The sequence below is a fragment of the Pelodiscus sinensis genome, chromosome 22 (assembly GCF_052426305.1).
Source record: "Pelodiscus sinensis isolate ZL-2025 chromosome 22, ASM5242630v1, whole genome shotgun sequence".
NCBI classification, from domain to species: Eukaryota; Metazoa; Chordata; order Testudines; family Trionychidae; genus Pelodiscus; species Pelodiscus sinensis.
The window spans coordinates 24,238,201-24,261,428 of NC_143073.1; the positions used below are offsets into that span (position 1 = coordinate 24,238,201).

At 50.5% G+C, this 23,228-nt stretch overlaps 1 protein-coding gene across 2 annotated transcripts in view; it reads left to right on the forward strand.

The window, feature by feature from the left end:
• The window catches only part of LOC142819582 (guanylate-binding protein 1-like), a 99,284-nt gene that overhangs the window by 25,143 nt on the left and 50,913 nt on the right, over window positions 1-23,228 (forward strand). Inside the window, exons 5-10 of one of the 2 annotated variants that reach the window (XM_089772584.1) lie at window positions 6,242-6,344; window positions 12,227-12,319; window positions 16,911-17,006; window positions 18,281-18,376; window positions 21,983-22,195; window positions 22,326-22,453. In XM_089772584.1, the coding sequence (XP_089628710.1) occupies window positions 6,242-6,344; window positions 12,227-12,319; window positions 16,911-17,006; window positions 18,281-18,376; window positions 21,983-22,195; window positions 22,326-22,453 (729 nt within the window). The remainder of the gene's footprint in view (window positions 1-6,241; window positions 6,345-12,226; window positions 12,320-16,910; window positions 17,007-18,280; window positions 18,377-21,982; window positions 22,196-22,325; window positions 22,454-23,228) is intronic. The other variant, XM_089772585.1, reaches the window with a different exon arrangement.

Below are 23,228 nucleotides of genomic sequence, written 5' to 3' on the forward strand. Positions count from 1 at the left end.
AAAGGAAAATTCCTGCAAACTTTTCAAAGGCACCGGTATAGAGGCCCAATTAAATGTATACCCCAAATTAAAAATACAGTAAAAGAACTAAAAAGGAGCATGAGGAGTACCAGTTAATTCGAGAGAAGGGATTTAAATCAGACTATCGCGTCTACGTGTGGCAAGTTACATTAGGCAACCGGCATTTTAAAAAGGCGACCGGCTGCAAATATGCTAATCAAGCGTGGGATATTTAAATCCCACACTTGATTTGCAACTTTGGTATGCTTCATTTCCCTCCCTACTTTGAAGTAGGGGCAAGTGTAGACGTACCCTAAGGGGGGATATGTTAGAGGTTCATAAAATCGTGAGTCACGTGAAGAAAGTGAATAAGGAAAAGTTATTTACTTGTACCCATAATATAAGAACAAAAGGTTACCAACAGGCAGAGTTTGGTTGGAGTGGGCTTGTGGCAGTGGGAGGGGCAAAGAGGGAGGGGAGCCTACTGTATTGAGAAGCTCATTTATTGAGTTCTTATAGTTGAAGATAAGGTAAGTGTAGCTTTGGGGGGGCTGTGTTATGAGCCGATGGTGTGAATATCCAAGTGTCTGTCTGTCTGTCTGAGCATTTGTGTGGCAGTTTGAAAGGTGTGAAATTGGGAGTCTTTTGTTCCAGGTGGGCCTTCAGGGGCTGATTGGATTGGAGGCAAGGCTTTGAGACAGCAGTCTTATAGAAAGGGTAGCCAGAGTGAATGGAGGGGAGTTTGTCTGGGAGTTCTCCTGGAGGGAGCCCCACAGTGTTTGGTGGTTTGTCTTGCTTTTTGTTCTCTTCTTTTTTCTTGCTCTCTCCTCCCCTTCAAGCTTCAGGGGGCAATGAAAACACCATCTGAGGACTCTGTCAGTCAGAAGGCAGAATGGCAAGTGAAAAGTCAGCTGTTGCACCCTGCACAGCGTGGGCCATGTTTCTCTTCCTCCCTGAAGACAGAAGGGATTTCATCTGTACAAGTTGGTCATCATATTGGAAGAGAAGATTAAAGGACTAGAGGCATAAATACCATCCCTGTGTTCCATCAGAGAAGATGAAGACTTCCTGGCTAGAAGGCAGCATTCACTCCTACAAGCACAGCAGGCTGAAGAGCCAGTGAGGGCAGTACAGGACAAGGAAAAAACTGGCAGCATGTATCCTCCTGGAGAAGGAAGCCAACTCAGGTATCCCCCATTCCTATAGAGGTAAATAACTGGTTTCAGGATCTCTGCACAGGCACTACAGTGATGAATGCTTTGGCAGGGACCTCTGAGGGAAGAAATCAGAAGGCGACACCATCTACCGGAAGGTATGGGGTGCCTAGTCCTAGGGATGGTGGTTTCATGACCACCACCACCAAAAGAAGATGGGTGGTAGTGGTCAGGGACTCCCTCCTAAGAGGGACAGAGTCATGCATTTGCTGTCCAGACTGGGAATCTTGAGAAATGTGCTTCCTACCAGGAGCTAGAATTCGGGATGTGACCGAGAGTCTTCCAAAACTGATCAAACCTTTGGATTGCTATCCCTTCCTACTTCTCCATGTAGGAACTAACAATATGGCCAGGAATGACCTTGAGCAGGTCACTGAAGATTATATAGCACTGGGAAGAAGGATCAAGGAATCTGAAGCACTAATGGTGTTCTTGTCCATCCTCCCTGGTGAAGAAAAAGGTCCAGGTAGGGACTGTCAAATCGTGGAAGTAAATGCGTGGTTGCACAGGTGGTGTTGGAGAGAGGGCTTTGGTTTCTTCAATCATGGGACTCTGTTCCAGGCACAAGGATTGCTAGGAAGAGATGGGATCCACCTAACCAAGAGAGGAAAGAGCATCTTCATGTGCAGGCTTGCAAACCTAGTGAGAAGGCTTTAAACTAGGTTTGTTGGGAGATGGTGACCAAAGTCCTGAGGTAAGTGGGGAAGTGGGATACCAGGAAGAAACAAAAGGAGGAAGGAGCAACAAAGGAGGATTATCTAAGATGTCTGTACATGAATGCAAGAAGCCTGGGAAACAAACTGGAAGAATTAGAAGCCCAGGCACAAAGAACTATTATTTGATTGGAATAACGGAGACTTGGTGGGACGACTCATATGACTGGAGCACTGTCCTGGAAGGGTAAACTGTTCAGGAAGGATAGGTGGGGGAGAAAAGGAGGAGCAGTTGCACTAGGATGGCTCAGAGCTCCAGTATATAGAGGGAGAAAAGCCTTTTGAGAATCTTTGTGTTAAGTTTAGAGGTGGAAACAACAGAGGTGATGTTGTGATTGGTGTCTGCTATAGAGCAGATCAGATGGATGAGGCAGATGAGGGTTTCCTCAGACAACTGAGAGAAGCTTCCTGATCACAGGCCCCAATTCTCATGTGGGACTTCAATCACCCCGATACCTGCTGAGAGACCAATACAGCAGGACACAGACAACCCAGGAAGTGTTTGGAGAATGTTGGGGATAACATCCCTGTACAAGTGCTGAAGGAACCATAAACCATATTCCATATACAGTACTTTACACACAATAATGATATGTACACCGAAAGAAGAGACACAGATCCAGCAGATTGTGACATTAAGATTGGTAGGTTACATGGGATATTTTGTCCAAAGCATCTGTGAGTTGTGCATATTTGTTTCCATAAGTCCATTTAGTAAAGAATGGGGGGGTGGGGGAGGGCCATCACAGTAATATCAAACCTAGATCTCCCCCACTGCAACTTGAAACCATTGCTCCTTGTTCTGTCATCTGTCACTCCTGAGAACAGCCTCTCTGCATTCTCTTTCGACCCCACCACCCCGATACTTGAAGGCTGCTACCAAATCCCCCCTTCTCTTCCGAAGACTAAAAGCCAGTTTGCTCAGCTCTTCCTCATATGTCATGTGCTCCAGCCCCCTCAACATTTTCATTTTCCTTCACTGGAATCTCTCCAATTTGTTCAGGTCCTTTCTGTATTCAGGGCCTCAATATTAGACACAATACTCCAGATGTGGTCTCACCAGAGCCGAATAAAGGGGAATAATCACTTCTCTAGATCTGCTGGCAACGCTCCTCCTACTGCATCCCAATATGCTGTTAGGCTCCTTGGCTACAAGGGCAGGATGTTGACTCATCTCCAGCTTCTCATCCACTAGAATCCCCAGGTCCTTTTCTGCCAAACTGCTACTTAGCCAGTCGGTCCCCAGCTTGTAACAGTGCCTGGAATTCTTCCATCCTCAGTGCAGGACTCTGAACTTGTCCTTGTTGAACCTCATCAGATTTCTTCTGGCCCAGTCCTCCAAATTGTCTCGGTCACTCTGGACCCTCCAGTGTATCTACCTCTCCCCCTGGCTTAGTGTCATCTGCAAACTTGCTGAGGGTGCAATCCCATCACTCAGCTCGTTAATAAGAAAACAATCCTGGCCCCAGGACCAACTGCTGAGGCATCCGCTGGTACCGGCTGCCAACTAGACATCAAGCTCTTGATAATACAAGATGCATTGGAAGAGAATGGACAGTGGCTCTGGAATCACATCCGACTTTCTGAGCAATCTAGGGTGCAACAGATCCAGCCCCATGGACTTGCGCCTGTCCAGCTTTTCTTAATACTCCCAACCTGCTCTCTCCACTGCTACAGAGCGTTGCACATCTCTCCCTGTACCACGCTGCCCAGTGCAGCAGCCTGGGTGCTGACCTGGTCTGTGAAGACAAAGGGGGGAAAAATGTTTCTACGAACACCTGGGCCCCTTCCCCAAACCAACCCCAGCACCTTCGTTAACGCAGGTTCTTCCTCCTGGTCTCTGCTGGCACTTTCTTCTCCCAGACTCTCCACCACGCTCACTCTCAGCTCCTTCCCCACACACTGAACTCACTCAAGGGGAGCTCCAGTTACCCAGTCTCAGCTGGTTCTCAATTGCCCCAGGCATTCTGAATAGTCTGGCTCCCCTGACCTGGGAAACCTCCTAATTGGCTCCAGGTGCTTACTTGCCCGGATTGATTCTGGTAAGTTTGATCCTGCTGCCCTAAACTAGTCTTTATTAGTTTACCCTGGGAATGGAGATTTACTTAATCTAGGGCCAATACGTTTCTCATCCACCACTCTGCCCTCTTACACCTCTGGCCTGACCCTGTCACAGCACAAAGAGCAAGTGTTACCAGAGAGCAGGGGTCTGTTCCCAAATGGAAAAGATTTACATTTAATTTTCCAACCCTGAGCTCTGTGTGTGTGTGTGTGTGTGTGTGTGTGTGTGTGTGTGTGTTCTGTTCTGAAAATCCCATATCTTTGCAAATCAAATGAGTTGTAATTGTGGAGCTTGGCCCAGTGTTTAGAAATACAGCCTTAACTTTGTGTTTTCTGTGTTCCTAATGGCTTTATACAATTATTTTTAAAAATCAATATTAAGAGGTAGTTAAGATTGAAAGTAAACATAAGTTAAATAAATAAATATATAGAACCACTGGGGTTGACATAAGTATCCCCCAAAGAAGCATTGTACTCCAGGAAATTCATTGTAAGTTAACTTTGCAGAAATGCATATATGTTAAAATATGGAAATGCTCAGTGAAAGCAAGTGGCCATTTTGAGAGAGGGCACTCTAACATCCATCATGGTTAGAACCGGAGATGGCAGCCATTTTGAAAGATTCTACCTGCAACTCTCTGATGTAGAACATTTTTCTTCAGTTCTTGGTGATGCAGAAACTTTGGGATATGAAGAATATCTACAAAAAATGTCTGAGCGTAGCCAATGCACAAGATCTCAGGGTATATCTACACTGCCGCCCTAGTTCGAACTAGGATGGCTAATGTAGGCATTCGAACTTGCAAATGAAGCCCGGGATTTAAATATCCTGGGCTTTATTTGCATGTTCCCGGGCTCAGCCATTTTGAAATGCCCCGTACTTCAAACTCCCTGCCCGCGGCTACACGCGGCACAGACTAGGTAGTTTGAATTAAAGCTCCTAATTCGAACTACCATTACTCCTCCTGCAATGAGTCTGCGGTTTTATGAGTCTGCATCGTGTTGCTGCGATCATTCAAAATGAACAAAACAGTCTGAAACCATGTGTTAAATTTCTGTATAAAAAATTACACATTTGTTTTAATTGATAAACTAACTCCCAGGTTTACTTGAAAATTCTCAAACAGTTCATGGTGTGTTCATAGAATATGAGCTGGAGGGATATGCTGCATTCCCCAGATATAACAGAGCGGGGAGTGTTGGATTCTCAAAAATACCTTTGTGAGTTAGTCCCTGGGCAGTGTGCTCTGAGGCATGCTGGGATTTCTGAAAACACCCCTGTGAATCCCTTACCAATGGGCTCCCAGCCAACACCTGCTTAATGGCCAAAAGGAAAATGCATTAACGGGACATTATATTTTTAATCAGGAGAAACTTTGGGGAGTCAGAAAAGCCACAGTCACAGATAAAGGGGGAGATTAATGTCCCCTGTTGGGTGGGATTTCAAGGTAATTACCTGACATTTGTCCAAAGTGAGACAATTCAGACTGGAAATAAAGCACAATGGATTCGCAGTGAGGGGAACTGATCGATAGAACCTCTTGCCACAGACTGTTGTGGATTCTCCGTTGCTGGAGATGTTTAAACCAAGATGGGATGTTTCTCTAACGAATACGCTCGGGTACAAATGGGAATTACCTCAGGGCAGTTCTGGGGCCTTTGCCCCACAGGAAATCAGACCAGATGGTCACTGTGGTGCCTTCAAGCCTGGGGATCTCGGACTCTCTGAAGCTGTTTGCAGGGCGGCGTCCCAGAGAGTCTCTGCCCGAGGCTGTGAGTCACCCAGGTCCCCTCGCGGTGATATTACCCTGGGGGGACCAACTGTCCCAGAGAGTCTCTGCCCTCGGCTGTGAGTCACCCAGGTCCCTCGCTGTGATGGTACCTGGGGGGACCGACTGTCCAGAGCTAACTCTGCCCCCGCTGCCCAGGAGAGAGCACAGAGCTGAGCTGTCAGGGGCACGGACTGAGGGCGGGGGTGGAGTTTGGGCACCAGGGTAACTGGCATTTTCCTGCTGTGAGAGCCGGGATCAGAGCCACCAGGTGACCAGAGCAGTGGCAGGGCCGTGGCTTTCTGGGCAGTTGTGCCCCACCCCCTGCCAATCACCCCCTTCAGACACAGCCTGGGGGCGATTTGCGTCGGTGGAGTCGGTGTCTGGAGTCCCCCGGCCGGCTGCCCTGGAGACTGGCAGGCTGGGCCCATCAGGAGTGGCTCAGTGCCCACTGCTAAGCACTTGTGTGGTCTCCTCTTCCCAGGCAGAGCCGGTGCCGGAGCAGTTCATGGAGAACAAGACGGAAGAAGCTGCCACCAACCTCACTGCTGCCTGCAGCCTGACGGGGGAAGCTGAGCGCTGGACAGGTGAGTTGCTGTAGGGGTGCGAGTGGACAAGCCCCGTCTCTCCCCCCCTGAGGTACGGCCCCTTGTGCCCTGCCGGGGGCTGCTGGACGACTCTGGGGGGTGGCAACTGGGTCTGTAGGACACGTGGGAGGCCCCCTGTGTCACGGTGACTGGTGAGGAACGCCCGTTGCTGCACAGGGAGCCCGGCCTCCCGGGGGAATTGCCGCCCCCTCATCCCTCAGCGCTCGAGAACCTTCATGCCTGCCAGGCCTGGGCGAGGGACACGGGTCCCCCACACTGTGGAGTCACTAGTGTGGGAAAAACTGGGTTTGTGACTCCTGGGAAATCCTGCCGAGGGCTGTGTGAGGGCAGGTTGTGTGTGGGACAGAGGACGGGCCCTAGAGCTGTGTGAAGGGGATGAAGTGAACCCACCGCGGGCTGGGGTAGAGAGAGACTTTAGCAAGGGCACCCCAGGGCACAGGCTGTTCAGGCTGTGGCAGTAACAAAGGCCTTCGGGCCGGCGACCTTTCCTGGAAGAGAGAGAACAGGGAAGGTTCGGCTTTTGTTTTGGGCCAGTGCGGTGTGATGTGCAGGTGGGACCCAGAGACACAGCTGTGGGCAGAGGATGCAATGACTCTACAAGCTGCAGGCACTTGGCTTATCACAGAATCCTAGAACCCTAGAACTGGAAGGGACCTTGAGAGGCCCTCAAGTCCAGTCCCCTGCCCTCATGGCAGGACCCAGCGCCATCTAGATCATCCCTGGCAGGTGTGTGTCCAACCTGCTCTTAAATATCTCCACGGATAGAGACTCCACAACCCCCCTAGACAATTCATCCCAGTGTTTGACCACCCTGACAGGTAGGAACTTTTTCCTAATGTCCAGCCTAAACCTCCCTTGCTGCAGTTTAAGCCCCTTGCTTCCTGTCCGGTCCTCAGAGGCCCAGGGGAACAATGTTTCTCCCTCCTCCTTGTGACTCCCTTTTAGATACCTGAAAACCACTCTCATGTTGTCACAGCTCACAGGTTGTGCCCACATGACCCTGGGTGGGACCCCCCTCGTCAGTGTGTCAGCCTGTTCTCAGGGAGTCCTCTCCAGTGAGGCAACCCTCTCTTGGGGGGCTCACTCTTACCTGGGGGGTCCATCCCCCTGCCTCCGGGACGACACCTCTCAGGGACTTCAGCCGCCTGCCTCCGCCATGAGCCCCCTCAGGGGTCCCATCTCTCTGGACTCCTGGAGCCTCCCCTCCCAGAGAAACTAGCCCAGCCCTGTTCCTCAGCCCAGAGCGACTCCCAGCCAGCACCCAACAGGAGGTTTATGGAGCTTTGAACGCAGCAAAGGATCCCTCAGGCCTGTAGCTCCCCCCCAGTGCAGCACATCTGACTCTCCCTGCAGCCACGTGGGGTCTGCCTGCTCTGCCCCAGTCAGAAGCCTCCCCGTCTTGCAGCAGAGCCCCCAATATTCCCAGCAATAGCCCCTCCCCGGCCGTTGTCTCTCCAGGTAACAGGGTAGCCTGGGCTCCTCTCTTCTCTGCCTGCTCCCCTCCCCCCGTCCAGTGTTCTCCACTGGCTGAAACAAGCTGGGCCAGTCACCAGGGAATCCCTCTGCAACCCCTTTTCTATCATCTGGCCAGAACCGGTTGTGTCCTCTGAGCAGGGCTGAGGTCACCAGGACACCAGTCACTGGGGCTCCAGCTCTGGGCTGTTCTCTGAAACAACAAACCTCCCTCCCAACTTGTCACATTTAAACAGGACCATCCTAGGGCACTCAGTGCCCCCCTCTGCATGCGGCCCCCCTTTAATTCACCCCACACTCCCCACTTCCTCACACATGTCCCCTCTCGGTCTTCTCTTTTCCAAACTAAACAAGCCCAGTTCTTTCCGTCTTCCTTCCTAGCTCATGTTTTCTAGGCCTTTCATTTTTTTTGTTGCTCTTCTCTGGATCTTGTCCAGTCTCTCCACATCTTTCTTGAAATGCAGTACCCAGACTCCAATTGAGGCCTAATCAGCACAGAACAGAGCGGAAGAATGACTTCTCGTATCTTGCTCACAACACTCCTGTTCATGCAGCCCAGAATCACGTTTGACTTTTTTGCAGCAATGTCTCACTATTGACTCATATTTCGCTTGTGGTCCACTATGACCCCTTGTGACGGACCTGGCCGGGTCTGGGTACCACTGAGGGTATCTGCTCAGAGTGAATTGCTCAAAATCAAGGCTACTTACAGCCCTCGACTGCAGACCTTTCCCAAATAGGCCACAAACCAGTCACGCCAGCAGGAAGCCTCATGGGCAAAACCCCTCAGACACTCTAGCTCTCCCCGTGCCACAGTGAGCCCCAGGCCTACACACAGATGAGGGGTTATAGAACACAATCCCACCTACCCCAAACAAGTTCTTCCAAAGAACCAGCCACAAATCCCTGGTCAGTTTACAGTTTGGATCTTACTCATAAGAGCACGCTGGGCCAATATTTTAGAGTCTAAAATCTAAAGGTTTATTAATAAAAGAAAGAAAAGATTGAGAGTAAGGTTATTAAGGAGAATACTTGACATACATCAATCAGCACGTTCTCGATACAGGCTCTCAGCAGAGATGTTATAAACTGCTATCTTAAAAGTCTCTGGTGTACATCCTATGTCAGGATGGGTCAGCAATTCATCCCAGCTCTCTGTTCTTTCCAAGGCTGCATGTAGGATCAGTAGCTGAACTGAAGATAAGATAGAGTCTGCCTCATGGCACTTATATAAATCTGGTGTCTCCCAAGCTGGAGCTGGTCACATGATTGCATGTTTCACATGCCAGCAGCCAAGAGGTACTGATTGGTCTGCAGGTTTCCAGACGCATTCCTCAGGTGTGTTTATTGGCTACCCTGAGAGCCATTGTCCCTGGAACTGTGCTAATTAGCATAGTCATTCATCAGCCATTCCTTCCTTATGACAGACAATCTAGGCCCACTGCTCTGTGTCAGGCAGAGAACATTCACAATTCCAGCACAGACTCCATAGTCATAACTCCGCATACGAACATCATTTAAGTACATGAGTCGCATATATAGAATCAGTAAAATATAAGCTTTTGTTTGACACCTCACATGGCCCCTTTTGTATAGATTTTGGGGCAAACACCCACCGTGGCTGTAGTAGTGATCTGGCTGCTCCCCTTAAAATCCAATAATGTGACACGTGAAGATATAAGTTGTCCCCAGAATGGAAATAGTTGTGAGTGGAGAACAAAGTGACAGAGCTCTGTAACCAGGTGTGCCGGGGCGTCATTGGGGACGGTGTTCCTGACAGCCAGTAATCCATCATCATGTAGAATGTTGTTGTAAAGAGGTTCTATGTCCATGGTGGCCTGGATGGTGTTTTCAGGACGCTTGTTGCTTTTCTGTAGTTTCCTCAGGAAGTCAGTGGTGTCTCGAAGATAGCTAGGAGAGCTGGTAGCCTAGGGTCTGAGGAGAGAGTCAGTATAACCAGATAATCCTGCTGTAAGTGTGCCAATGCTTGAGATGATGGGTCATCCGGGATTTCCAGGTTTGTGTATCTTGGGCAGTAGATAGAAAACTCCTGATCAGGGATTTGAGGATGAGTTTCTGTAGCTTTACTCTTGAGTTGTAGCAGGAAGTTTCATGAGCAGGTGGTTTAGTTTTTTTGGTATTCATTGGTAGGATCAGAGGAGAGAAGCCTGTAGAATCTGGTGTTGGTGAGTTGACCGGCAGCCTCCTGTTCGTAATCCGTTCTGCTCCTAATGACCACAGCACCCCATCTGTCAGCCTCTTTGATTATGATGTGAGGATTGTTTTGAGGCTTTGTATGGCATTGCATTCTGCATGGCTGAGGTTAGATGTTTCACGTTGTTGTTTGCTGAAAATGTCAGCCTGAGTACGTTTGCTGAACCAATCGATGTAGAAGTCAAAACTCTTGTTATGATTGTCAGGAGTGGTCCACATAAAGACCTTCCTCTTGTGGGGTTGGCAGGAGTGGGGCGGAGCTGGAGGGTGAGTGTGTTCTTTATTGGTGTGTTGAAAATGTCAGCCTGAGTACGTTTGCTGAAGCAATCGATGTAGAAGTCAAGACTCCTGTTACAACTGTCAGGAGTGGTCCACATAGATGCCTTCCTCCTGCAGGATTGGCGGGGGTGGAGCAGAGCTGGAGGGTCAATGTCTTCATTGGTGTGTAGAAAATTTTCCTTTATATGGAGGTGGTGAAAACAGGCTTCCAGATTTCCACAGAACTGAATCATATTTGTGGGGATGTGGGGCAGAAGGAGAGTCCTTGAGATAGGACAGATTCCTCCACCGGGCTAAGCGTGTGGTTGGAGAGGGCTGACAATGTTGCTAGGTGAGTTGAAGGTGCCGGGATTGAACTATCCTGAGGCATGTAGGAGTTTGGATAGTTTCTTGTGCTTTTTCTTGTGAAGGGAGGTGCCGTGAGCATTGTAGGTGGCTTGCTGGGTTTAGTAAAGTCCAGCCAAGAGGAAGTGTGTGTGGAAGTTTGTTTTTTTATGAGAGTCTCTAATGTTGACAGCTCCTCCTTGATTTCCTTCTCTGTGTTGTATAGGATGCTGATTAGGTGATTCCCATGTTTCTTTGAGAGAGTGTGTGGCATAATCTCTTGCTGTAGTCTGTGGGACACTGAGCATTTTGTTTTGGGGTTCCAGTTCCTGGGGCTGTGCTTGTCCATGGAGTGTCCAGTGAGACTCACCTGGACACTGAGTGCAGTGCTCAGCTTTGGGCGAGGCAAATGCCAGGGGTGAGCTCTGCCAGGCAGCTTTGCACCATGGCAACCGAGCCCTTCCTCTGTCTCCTCCATCTGAGATTGAAGGGGCTGGTGCCGAGAGCCGGAGCTGCAGCTGGGTGTCTCAGCCCTTTGCAGGCAACATGCCCCTTGTGGTCCTGGACTTGGGAGACATAGTGCAGGAGATGCTGGCCAGGCCATCTACTCGCAGCTTCCCCCACCCAGGGGACCTGGGGCAAGAGCTCTGCTTGGTGGGCAGGGGTGGGTGGCAGGGGAGCTCCCTTCCACCTGTGTCTCCCTTCCACCTGTGCCTCAGGCCACCTGGTTCAGAGGCCATGGGGTCTTGAGGCTTGTGGAGGTGGACAGGGTGACTCTGGTGCCTCTCCCTGAGGGAGGGCTCTGGGGCTCAATCAGCTGGTCCTGTCCATGCTCCAGCACTGGCTCAGCGCCCTGGTTCCAGTCCCTAGTCCTGGCCAACCACCAGAAGCTGGTTCTTGAGTTTTGTCAGCCGGCACTGCACTGGTCCCTCCCTGCGGATTTCTCCATCCTCCCCTGGAGGAGGAAGGGCAGGGCCTGATGGGCTTGTGCACCCAGGTCCTTGTCCCCCACCTCCAGGCCCCTCACAATGATGAAGAACGGCTCTTGTGCAAAAGGGGGTTTTGTGCAAAAAGGAGCCGTCTACACAGCTAAAGCAAACTCCATTTCCATCAGCTTTTGTGCAAGAACTGTGGTGTAGACAGCCCTAGGGAAATAGTTCCTGCCTCAGCCTCCTTACTCCATATGGGCAACCCCCCAGAGAAACAGCACTAACCAGGCCCTAGCTGGGAGGGAGGCAGACACGGGTCAAAGGAATGGCTTTTGGGACACACTCCTTGTAGTGCGGAAGTGTGGGGAGTGAAAGCTGGATTCTAAATCGTCCTTCTGCTGGAGGTCCCGCCCTTTCCAGGAGTCACTTCCTCACTGTTCCTTTGGGCCCGGTACTCCTTCCACATGTCCTCAAACCACGAGGAAATTAAAGCCCAGAAGCATTGCTTTGCCTCCAGAGAATATGACAGCGTATCTCTCCTGATCCAAAATGTATTGTTGAGGCAATGGGCAACTTTAATATTTGTGAGAATGTCAAAAGCTGAGAGCTAAATACAGATACAGTCTCTGTTATTTCTACCAGGTGAAGGTGAGAGGAAACTGAGTGGTAAGAAAGCAGATATGGAGACAAAGACTAAAAATGACCCCAACAAGCAAGTACCACCAATCGTAACAGGTACTAGCTAAAATACACTATTCTTATTCTCTCATTTTTTTCTGCAATATCTTAACACATGCCATTGAGGACTGATCTTAAAAGGGTGGTATTTTGATGTAACAGAGAAGGTGGGAAAGTCATATTTTACAATATAGTGAAGACATTGACTCTGTCTCCTCCTCAATGGTAAGTACTAGGAACACCGTATTCAGCATGCGGCTTCCTCGTATGATAACTTACAATCAGGAAATGTTAGTTTGGGCCAGGACAATGGGACGTGCCTGGAATGGGATTGCATGTCAGAAAAGCAGCCGAAAAGAGACAGAAGCACCAGACACGTGTAAGCTGCAGCCCCCAGTCGCGACTGCCTGAACCCCAAGCATCCCACCCATTAAATGCCAGGGGTGAGCGCTGTCAGGCAGCTTTGCATCCTGGCGACCGAGACCTTCCTTTGTCTCCTCCATCTGTGGTTGAAAGGGCAGGTGCTGAGAGCCGAAGCTGAGGCTGGGTTTGTTGGCTGTATACAGGCAACATGCCCCTTGTGGTCCAGGACCTGGGAGACCTAGTGTAGGAGAGGCCATCTACTTGCAGCTTCTTCCACCCAGGGGAACTGGGGCAAGAGCTCTGGCCTGGTGGACAGGGTGGGGGGCAGGGGAGCTCTCTCCCACCTGTGCCTCAGGCCACCTAGTGAAGCACCGGCCCTTGTCTTGGTGTTTCCCATTCTCACAGGCACTCCGGTTCAGAGGCCATGTGGTCTACAAGCTTGTGGAGGTGGACAGGGTGACTTAGGACCAGCTCAACGCCCTGGTTCCAGCCCCTTTTCCTGGCCAACCACCAGAAGCTGGTTCTTGAGCTCCATCAGCTGGCGCTGCACTGGGTCCCTCCCTGCAGCGTTCTCTATCCTCTCCTGGAGGAGGAAGGGCAGGACCTGTTGGGCTTGTGCACCCAGGTCCTTGTCTCCCACCTCCAGGCCCTACACAGGCTCCTATATGATGCAGGCACTCCGGCCTGGAGCAGGTTGGGGCAGGCTTTCCTGCACCATGCAGATGCAACCAGCAGCTCCTTTGTCTGCACTTGAGAGATCCTCCGACAGACCTCTCTGGCTGCTGGTCTTTCACCAGGGCCTCCATGGGCCTGCCAGCTGCTTCTGGCCACCCTGGTCCTTGGCAGCCACCAAAGAGGCAGGCCTCCTTGTGGGACTGGTGCTGCACAAGTTCCAGTGCCACCTGAGTTCCTAGGCCTGCTAAGGATCTCACTGGCAGCTCCTCACAGAGCCCTGAGCATGTACAACCCTAACTCCCCCCCCACACACTTGTTCCCAACCCCTGTCCCTCTAGCAGCACTCGTTTACCCAGCATGTACCAGGCTGCAGCCCTTCCTCTGGCTGCTCCTGGGTCTTGTATTGCATCTTTGGCTGCACTTCTCTCCCATCTTCTCCTTTATGCACCATGGATGTGTGACGGACCCCCCCCCCACCCCACCCCATGCTTTATGTGATGAACTTATGGACACAACTATGCATAACTCAAACATTCTTGGGACAAATTGCCTCATGTAACCTGCTGATCTTACTGTCATAATCGGCTGGATCTGTTTATCTTATTTAGGTGTGTGTCCCATAATTAATTATGCAAATGAAGCACAGCAATATGCTAATCCACTGCAGGGAGTTACAGGCTGCTCAAATCCCCCCTCACTCTTCTCTTCTACAGACTAAACAAGCCCAAATCCCTCAGCCTCTCCTCGCAGGTCATGTGCTCCAGCCCCCTCAGCATTCTGGTTGCCCTCCACAGGACTGTCTGCAATGAATCCCCATCCTTTCTATAGTGGGGGGCCCAGACCTGGATGCAGTACTCCAGACGTGGCCTCACCAGTGTCAGATAAATGGGACTAATGTCCCTTTGGCTATGTCTAGACTGCAGGCTTCTTTCAGAAGAAGCTTTTCTGGAAGAGATCTTCTGAAAAAACTTCTTCCAAAAGATCACATCTACACAGCAAAAGTGCATCCAAAAAGCGATCCTCATAGAAAGAAGTTTACCAATGTCAGGAAAAGCCCTCTGTTCTCTTGATTTTTTTTCAAAAGAACGGGACTGCAGTGTGGACGTAATTGAAGTTTTTTCAGAAAAACGGCCATTTTTCTGAAAAAACGTTGTAGTGTAGACATACCCTTCTCTAGATCTGCTGGCAATGCTCCTCCTAATGCACCCTAATATGCCATTAGCCTTCTTGGATACAAGGGCGCCCTGTTGACTCATCTCCAACTTCTCATGCAGGTGCTCTTGGTGGCATCTGCTTGACACCTCTGAGGAGCAGTGGGTGCCAGCAGGGTTCTCTGCTCAGTGTTCCCTTCCGTTCCCTTGTTTGGACCATTTTGGTTGTCCCCCATTATCAATTGAGTTCCTGGGCTAAGTGGATCCTCCCCAAATGTCGGGGGGAAGGGAGGGGAGTCCTTGTAACACTTCCTTGCAATCCAATAAGACCCTTCTCCTCCAGCCATCTCGCCCGACCCTGGCACAAGGGATAACTGCCCCTGGCAGGAAGAATGTCTGGCCTGCTTGGGACACATCGGTCAAGTGGAACAGGAACAGGAACGGGCATGCTCTGAAAGGGGAAAATAACCGACTAGTGGTAGGTCTGCAAAGAGCCGTGTGAGCCAGAGCTGGCTGGGACTGAGCTCCAGAAACTCCAGGCTCGGCCATTCCTGGCCCCAAACTCTGCACTTACCGTGCCAGTGATGTAAGTTTAAAAAGCCTGTTTGCTGTGCTGGGACGTGAGCTCTCCCTGCCGTTCTAAACACAGCTGCGTCCATCAGGCTGTAGCCAGGGCAGGGGGAGGGGCAGCTGCCCAGGGTGCAAACCAGCAGGTGGTGGGAAAGTGGGGCAGACAAACACAATGTTTGGGGTAGAGGCCTGTAGTGGAATTGGGATCCTGGGAGTCCTGTCACCAAACCGTCCCCATGACACCCGTAGCTCTGTGACACCCGTAGCTCTGTGACACCCGTAGCTCTGTGACACCCGTAGCTCTGTGCTGCTGGTCGTGGCGCTGCCTTCAGAGCAGAGCACCCAGCCAGCAGCTGCTTTTCTCTGGCCACGCAGCGCTGAAGGCAGGGCAGCTGCCAGCAGCATAGAGGTAACGGTGGGAAACCACGTACCCAGCCACCCTCGCTCCTGTGCTGCTGCCTTCAAAGCTGGGGATTCATGTTGCCCGCAGCATGCAGGACGGTTGCTTCAATCCCACCCGTGCACCACCTCTGCAATCCCCGCTGCCACCTGCACCTTGGGCCCACTGCTCCGGCCGTAGGGTTGTAGGACCCGAGGGATCCCAGTCCCACAGCCACAATAGCAGGAGCAGCTAGAAACTTGGGGGCAGGTGGATAGGCATGGGGAGGGGAGCAGGAATCCAAACTGTTCTGTGCAGGCGCCAGCAGGGCCCACGATCTAATCACTCACCCCGGGGGGTAAAATGCCTCGGGATGGCGCTGGCAGCAGAGGGCGAGTTGCTTCGTGCACAGGAGAGACTCAAGCAGCAGCGTTCACCATTCCACTGCCACTGCCACGTCATCTGTAATTGTGTGTGCCACAGAGTCACAAGGTCAGAAGAAGTTGGGGCCCTCCCTAGGCATGGAAATTCTGGCTGCTGCATCTCTGGTTTTACCCAGGTATCTCCTCCCAGCCGTGCTCACAGAGTCCTGCCTGCTGGCCTCGCCCACAGGCTCTGTTCCCAGACGTGATGCAGGGTCCTGGTTTTTGGACCTCTGACCAGGGCTCCACTGCCAGACCCATGCTCAGGGCTTCGCTGTTGGCCCCGAGCTCGGGGTTCTGCCTGCCACCCCCTCCCCCACTCATTACTACTGTCCTGGGCCCAAGCCAAGCTGTGGTTCCTGCCTCTGCCTCCTTACCCCATATGGATGCCCCCAGAGAAACAGCATTGGCCAGGCCCTAGCTTGGAGGGAGGCAGACATGGATCAAAGAGATGGCTTTCGGCACACACTCCTTGCAGTGCTAAAGTGTGGGGAGTGGAAGGTAGACCCCAAAGCTCCCTTCTGCTGCAGGACCTGCCCTGGGTGTCTGGCTGGTGAGTCTTGCCCACATGCTCAGGGTTTAGCTGATCGCCATATTTGGGGTCAGGAAGGAATTTTCCTCCAGGGTAGATTGGCAGAGGCCCTGGAGGTTTTTCGCCTTCCTCTGTAGCATGGGGTACAGATCACAGCTGGAGGATTCTCTGCATCTTGGGGCCTTCGAAGTATTTGAAGGCTTCAATATCTGAGATATAGGTGAGAGGATTATTCTAGGAGGGGTGGGTGAGATTCTGTGGCCTGCACTGTGCAGGGGTCAGACTAGATGATCATAATGGTCCCTTCTGACCTTAAAGTCTATGAGTCTATGAGTCTTTCCAGGCATCACCTTCCCACCGTTCCTTAGGGCCTTGTACTCCTGCCGCATTTCCTGAAACCAGGAGTAAATTAGAGCCCAGAAGCATTGCTCTGCCTCCAGAGAATATGACAGCATGTCTCTCCTGAACCAAGACGTTTTGCTGAGGCAATAGTCATCTTTAGTATTTTTGAGAATGTCAACAGTTCAGAGGAAAATACAGTCTCTTTTATTTGTAGCAGGTGAAGGTGAGAGGAAACTGGGTGTTATGAAAGGTGAAACGGACACAAAGCCTGAAAAGGACCCCAAGAAGAAAGTACCAGCAATCATAACAGGTACAGGCCAAAATACACTATGAACAACATTCCCTCATTCTATCAACTTTTTCTGCAATATCCTATACATGCCATTGAGGAGTGATCTGAAAAGGGGGGTATTCTGATGTAATACAGATGGTGATAAATAATAGTTTGCAATATATTAGACATAATACTCTGTCTCCTCCTCAATGATAAGTACTAGGAACACCGTATTCAGCATGTGGCTTCCTCGTATGATAACTTACTATCAGGAAATGTTAGCTTGTGCCAGGAAAAAGGGATGTGCCTGGAATGGGACTGCATCTCGCAAAAGCAGCCACAAAGAGACAGAAGCACCAGACACGTGTAAGCGGCTCTCTGGGTGTGCTCCTCCCTCCAGTCCAGGACTGCCTGATCCCCAAGCATCCCACCCATTAAATACTCTTGTAAAGGGTTTTGGTGGGGCGGGAGAGGCTCCCACCCACTCCTTTCATATAGGAACATGGCTGAGCATTCTCCTTCAGTAGTTAATGGGGGAAATGGTACAGTTTGCTGCATTCCTCTATCAGCCGGAGAGCATGGGGCAGGGAACCCAGAATTGCCTCAGTCGAGGACGTGCACGTTCCCCTGTCTGTAATGTAAGAAGCTGCAGTTGCAACAGAGAGGCGCTTCTCACCTTCCACAAGGGGCTGCAGTGAGAAACAGCTGGCGTGCTCCTCTCTCCCTGGGCAGCCTGCACACTGCACCCCTCAACCCTAGCCCCGCCTCAGAGCCATGATTTGAATGAAACAGGCACATTTCCTATTGTTTTCCAATAAAGAAAAATGAATGGAGGGAAGTAGCTGAGCAATGGCCGGTAAATCTTCTGGTCCATGACAGTGCTGCAGAAGCTGGTATCTGAGCGGCACAAAGACTGGCGGTGAGAAGGAGCCTGTGTTAAGGGAGGAGAATTACAGCAGTGAGAGGAATAAGAGAAGCATGAGCATTATATTCTCTGTGGCAACTGTGCTGGGTGCATGCTCCTTGCACTGCTGAAGTGCAGGGCATGGATGCTAGATCCCAAAGCGTGTGTCTGCTGGAGGCCCCACCCTTTCCAGATGTCGCCTCCCCACTGTTCCTTTGGGCCCGGTATTCTTGCCACAATTCCTGAAATGAGGAGAAAATTAGAGCCCAGAAGCATTACTCTGCCTCCAGAGAATATGACAGCGTGTCTCTCATGAACCAAAATATTTTGTTGAGGCAACAGGCATCAATAGTGTTTGTGAGAATGTCCACAGCTCAGAAGAACATACAGTCTCTTTTATTTGTAGAGGGTGAAGATGAGAGGAAACTTGGTGGTAAGAAAGCGAAAATGGACATGAAGACTGAAAAGGACCCTAACAAGAAAGTACCAGTAATCGTAACAGGTACAAACCACAATACATGATGAACAACATTCCCTTATTCTATCATTTTTTTCTGCAATATCTTAAACCTATGCTACTGAGGACTGTCACGGAATAAACACGCAGTCTGATTTATAAGTTCAAGTCAGCCAGAAATGTTTATTTACTGTGATCACAGGAGAGGACACAAAAGACATACTCTGCCTTAACAAAGAAATCTCAGAATATATATACCTTTGTAATTCCTGTGAGCACATAATGGAATTGAGCAGAAAACCAGGACCATATGTACTTAAGTGGTTACATCTGTTAATATACTTTCTCTTTTTGCAAGCCTTGCAATTTCTTTGTCTTCAGGAATGCTCGCTTCTGATGCAGCATGCACCACGTATAGGCCCCAGTCCCTTTGACCAAACTTTCAAGCTTTATATGGTTTACGTCCACATTCCCCCCTTTGAGACCTTTGGTCTCACTATACCATGCAGTCCTAGAGTGCAATAGACAAGCTGCTGACTTGTCTTTCTCCTGACTCTTCATCCAAAGATCAGTCACTGAATGGACTGTGCTGTCTTGTCGTCTGCTCTTGCCTCTAGGGCTGTCCTTCCATCATCATTAACTTCTGTATCTCTTTTTCTCTTTCCTTCTTACACTCGTCCATACTCAGATACATGACCTGAACTTCTTATCTCTGTTCTGGGCTTAACTTCACAGTTCACATTTCTTTAACAAAACATTGCAAGCAGCATTTGATTAATAAGAAAAGAATATATAGCATAAGCAAAGCACAGAATACTATAAGTAACCCGTGGATTATTGTGGATCCTACTGATTCAAAAAGATTACCAGCCCAAGACCATAGTAACCAATTTTCTTCTTCATGGAGTCTAGCCACAGTTTTATGTATGTGGTCAACTTGGTTGAGGATATCTTGCTAATTATCAGGAATATAAACACAACATTCTTTCCTTCTCAAGGCACATACCCCCTCCCCTCCCATTGCTGTCCAGCACATAATCTAATGCCATTCTATTTTGCAATGTTACTTGGCATATGGCTTACAATTCAGTGTTTACATCCACGAAGAGTAACGGTAGTTCGAATTAGGATCTCTAATTCAAACTACCTACTCCGTGCCACGTGTAGCTGCGGGCACGGAGTTTGGATGAAGGGGGATTTTAAAATGGCGGCACCCGGGAACATGCAAATGAAGCCTGGGATATTTAAATCCCGGGCTTCATTTGCAACTCCAGTTGCCTTCATTTGCCTACCTAGCTCGAACTAATGAGCTAGTGTAGACATACCCTCTGAGTGCAGAGATGGGGGGCCAGCTAGCAGAATAAATTCAATAAAACCTGTCTCTGTGATTGCCAGAAACAAGCTTGTCTGGTCTCAATCTCCCTAAGATTCAAGAAAAAAGATAAATAAAAATTCACTGCCACCACCCAAGTATACTTAAAAAGATATAAAATAAACCCTTTTCCAGAGAAGAGATCACTTGGGAATCTCTTCCCTAAGGACAAGCTCTCCCCTCTGCCTGCACCAAACTCTATTTTGCTTGGAGTTGAGAAAACAAAAGAGAACAATGGACTCTGCTCCGGGGAATTTGGCACATAAACCTAAGGACACATCAACCAATATTAGTTAATCAAAACAAAAGAAAAACTTTTTTATTATCAAAACAAAACTACTGTTGCAAACATAGTGAATTGACTACGTGTTAAATAGCCATGAAGTGACATAGACTCAGGGAAAATCCCTGGGCTGTAATTCTTAGTTACAAAAGAGAAAAACAATTTAGCCGGCTCAGACATAATTTCCAAACCCCCAAATAAGGAAAACAATAAACCCTGATGGACTATCTAAACTTTTCTATACTCACATTTCAGGAAGTCCATTCATGGAGAAAGAAAGCATCTCCCAGATTCTTCAGTACCTGAGAGAAACTGCTCTGATCTCAAACAAAGGAGAGAGAGAAACTTCTCTTTCCCAGTTTGAAATTCCTATCTGCATTTTTATCCCCTGACTGCCCCACCCCCCTCCTTAGGTACATCTCCAATTGCTTAACCCTTTCCTCACTCTTCAGGTGAGTCAGACTCTCCTTAGCAGCTCCTATTTATGACAGATGCTTAACTCAGCCAATGGACCATAGAGAAACTCACCCTGCCCAGTAAATCTTCCTGTAGCTAGAGCCTGCATGGATACACAGTTTGTGTCTGTGCATGTGGCTGGCCAAGGCTGTACAGCGGGTACCCTGGAGCTGCAGGGCTCCACACAATGACCAAAGCTCCAGCCTGCTGGGCTGCCCGTTGCACAAGCCAGGACCCAGCCTGGTCCTAGAGGGGAGTAGGGCTAAGAGGTAACAAAGGACAGAGACTGTCCATGCACTTCCTGTGCCCAGTGGCAAAGCTCTGCCATGTGTGAGTCTGGCTGGAGTCACAGCCCAAGTGCTGGGCCTGTTGTCAGTCCCCAGCCTGAGCTGACTTGTTACCTGCAGGGGTGCTCCCAGCCCGGGCAGGGACCTGGACTCACCCTGTGTATGTCTAGTGGCCCTGGCAGCCCTGGACTTGCGAGCCTGCACCTGCTACTGACACTTGGAGTATGGCTGCACTGCGAGGATATATCGGAAAAAGATACGCAAAATGCACTCCGCTTTTGTTGGAAGAGGCTTTTCTGAAATTTGGCCCATCTAGACTGGGCAAAATTTTGGGAAAAAACTTCTTTCAAAAACCCTCTTCTTCCTCATGGAATGAAGAATACAGGGGCTTCCAAAAGAGCGCATTTGCTCATCTGCAAAAAAAAGCAGAAGAGCAAACACATTCCCTAGACATGGCAGAGTTTTTTGGGATACCTCCGGTATTCCAAAACCCCTCCCCACCTGAAGTCAAATCATTCCTTTGGAGATGGGGACAAGGAGGGGAGGGGAATGTTTTGCATTTCCCAGTGTGTGTCTGATTGATGTTAAAGTTCTGCCCTCTTTCTGCATTGAACCACTGTATGGGTATGTCTACACTGCCATCCTAGTTCGAACTAGGGTGGCTAATGTAGGCATTCGAACTTGCAAATGAAGCCCGGGATTTAAATATCCCGGGCTTTATTTGCATGTTCCCGGGTGCCACCATTTTTAAATGCCCCGTAGTTCGAACTCCCTGCCCGCAGCTACATGCGGCACGGAGTAGGTAGTTCAAATTAAAGCTCCTAATTCGAACTACCGTTATTCTTCCTGCAAGGAGGTTTAACGGTAGTTTGATTTAGGAGCTTTAATTTGAACTGCCTAGTCCATGCCGCGTGTAGCTGCGGGCAGGGAGTTCGAACTACAGGGCATTTAAAATGGCAGCACCCGGAAACATGCAAATAAAGCCCAGGATATTTAAATCCCGGGCTTCATTTGCAAGTTCGAATGCCTACATTAGCCACCCTAGTTCGAACTAGGGTGGCAATATAGACATACCCTATGTCTGGGAAACACTCTCTGCTCCAAGGGGCTTCTCCTGCCTGGTCTTACACTCAGAAAGGGAGCTGCTTCCCTGGGGAGCTGGGGTCCCCTCAAACCTGCCCCCTTCTGCCCTCTCCCCGGGGATCCCTGCAGCAGGTCTGCCTGGCTGGCTCAGTCTGTTTTCTGGGTTGCAGGTCGATCCCGCCCACAAACGATGGCCCCAGAGTGGCGCATGGAGCAGCCCGTGTGCCTCATTGAGAGCGACAACAAGGGGTCCCTGCAGGTGAACCCCAAGGCTGTGAAGATCCTGGAGGCCATCGCCCAGCCAGTGGTGGTGGTGGCCGTTGTGGGTCTGTACCGCACGGGCAAGTCCTACCTCCTGAACGCTTTGGCTGGACAGAGAAAAGGTGAGAGGTTTGGGCTGCCCGCCCCCCCGGCATTATTTCCTGCTGCTGTCTGGGACTCGCAGAGACCTCTCTCCTTCAGGCAGCCGTCCTGTGTGTCTGTGTCTACATGGAACCTGTCCTCTCTCCCCAGGGTTCTCGCTGGGCTCCACTGTCCAGTCGCACACCAAGGGCATCTGGATGTGGTGCCTGCCCCACCCTTGCTGGGCTGGCCATGCCCTGGTGCTGCTGGACACCGAGGGGCTGGGAGATGCACATAAGGTGAGCTGGCTCTGCCGGTGTGGAGGGAACAGGTGGTACCGTAAAGTGAGGGGACATGTGAGTTCCTAGATAAACTCAGACTTCACCTGCCTGTGGCAGTTACATTTTCCCTCGAGTCCCAGGGGCACCTGGTGTTTGCTCTGCTGGCAGGAATCAGGGCCCTCAGGGATCTCAGGAACATGCACAATTCACTGGTGCGGGTAATACCCGTGTATCCACGCACTAAACCAGACTCCCCATGGTGCAGTTGCCCCAGGGCACCAGGGCAGGATCCTGTCCTACAGCCGAGATGGAAACGTGCTCCCTGTTCTGCAGCGGCTCTTCCAAGTGCCCTGAAATCCTCCTGAGGGGATGGGCGGCCTTGGGAGGGGCAGCCCTGCCTGGGGAGCAGGGTCTGGGGGATGATCCAGACATGGTGGATTTGGCCCAGGGGGCCGAGCTCTGGGTCTCTCATGTACGATGAGAGGCCAGTTCGGTGGCTCTGACAGTGCTGGGGGCTTTGCACTCCCGTGCGCAATGGCTGGAGTCTCACACACTGACGTGATCTGCATGAGACTGAGCTCAGCTCGTGCCCGGCCCCCCTGCCTCTGTGGAACAGGATGGCTGGAAAGCCGGGGGAGGGGCACTAGTCAGACGTACAACCCGGCTCTAGAGGAGCTGATGCACTAGAGCCAGGTGTCTGTGCATGTTCCGCAGGCAGGGTCCCAGCCAGCCTGCCTCACAGTGACCGTGTGGCTGCAGGTGATGGATCCAGAGCTGCCCCACGAGCGGTGGC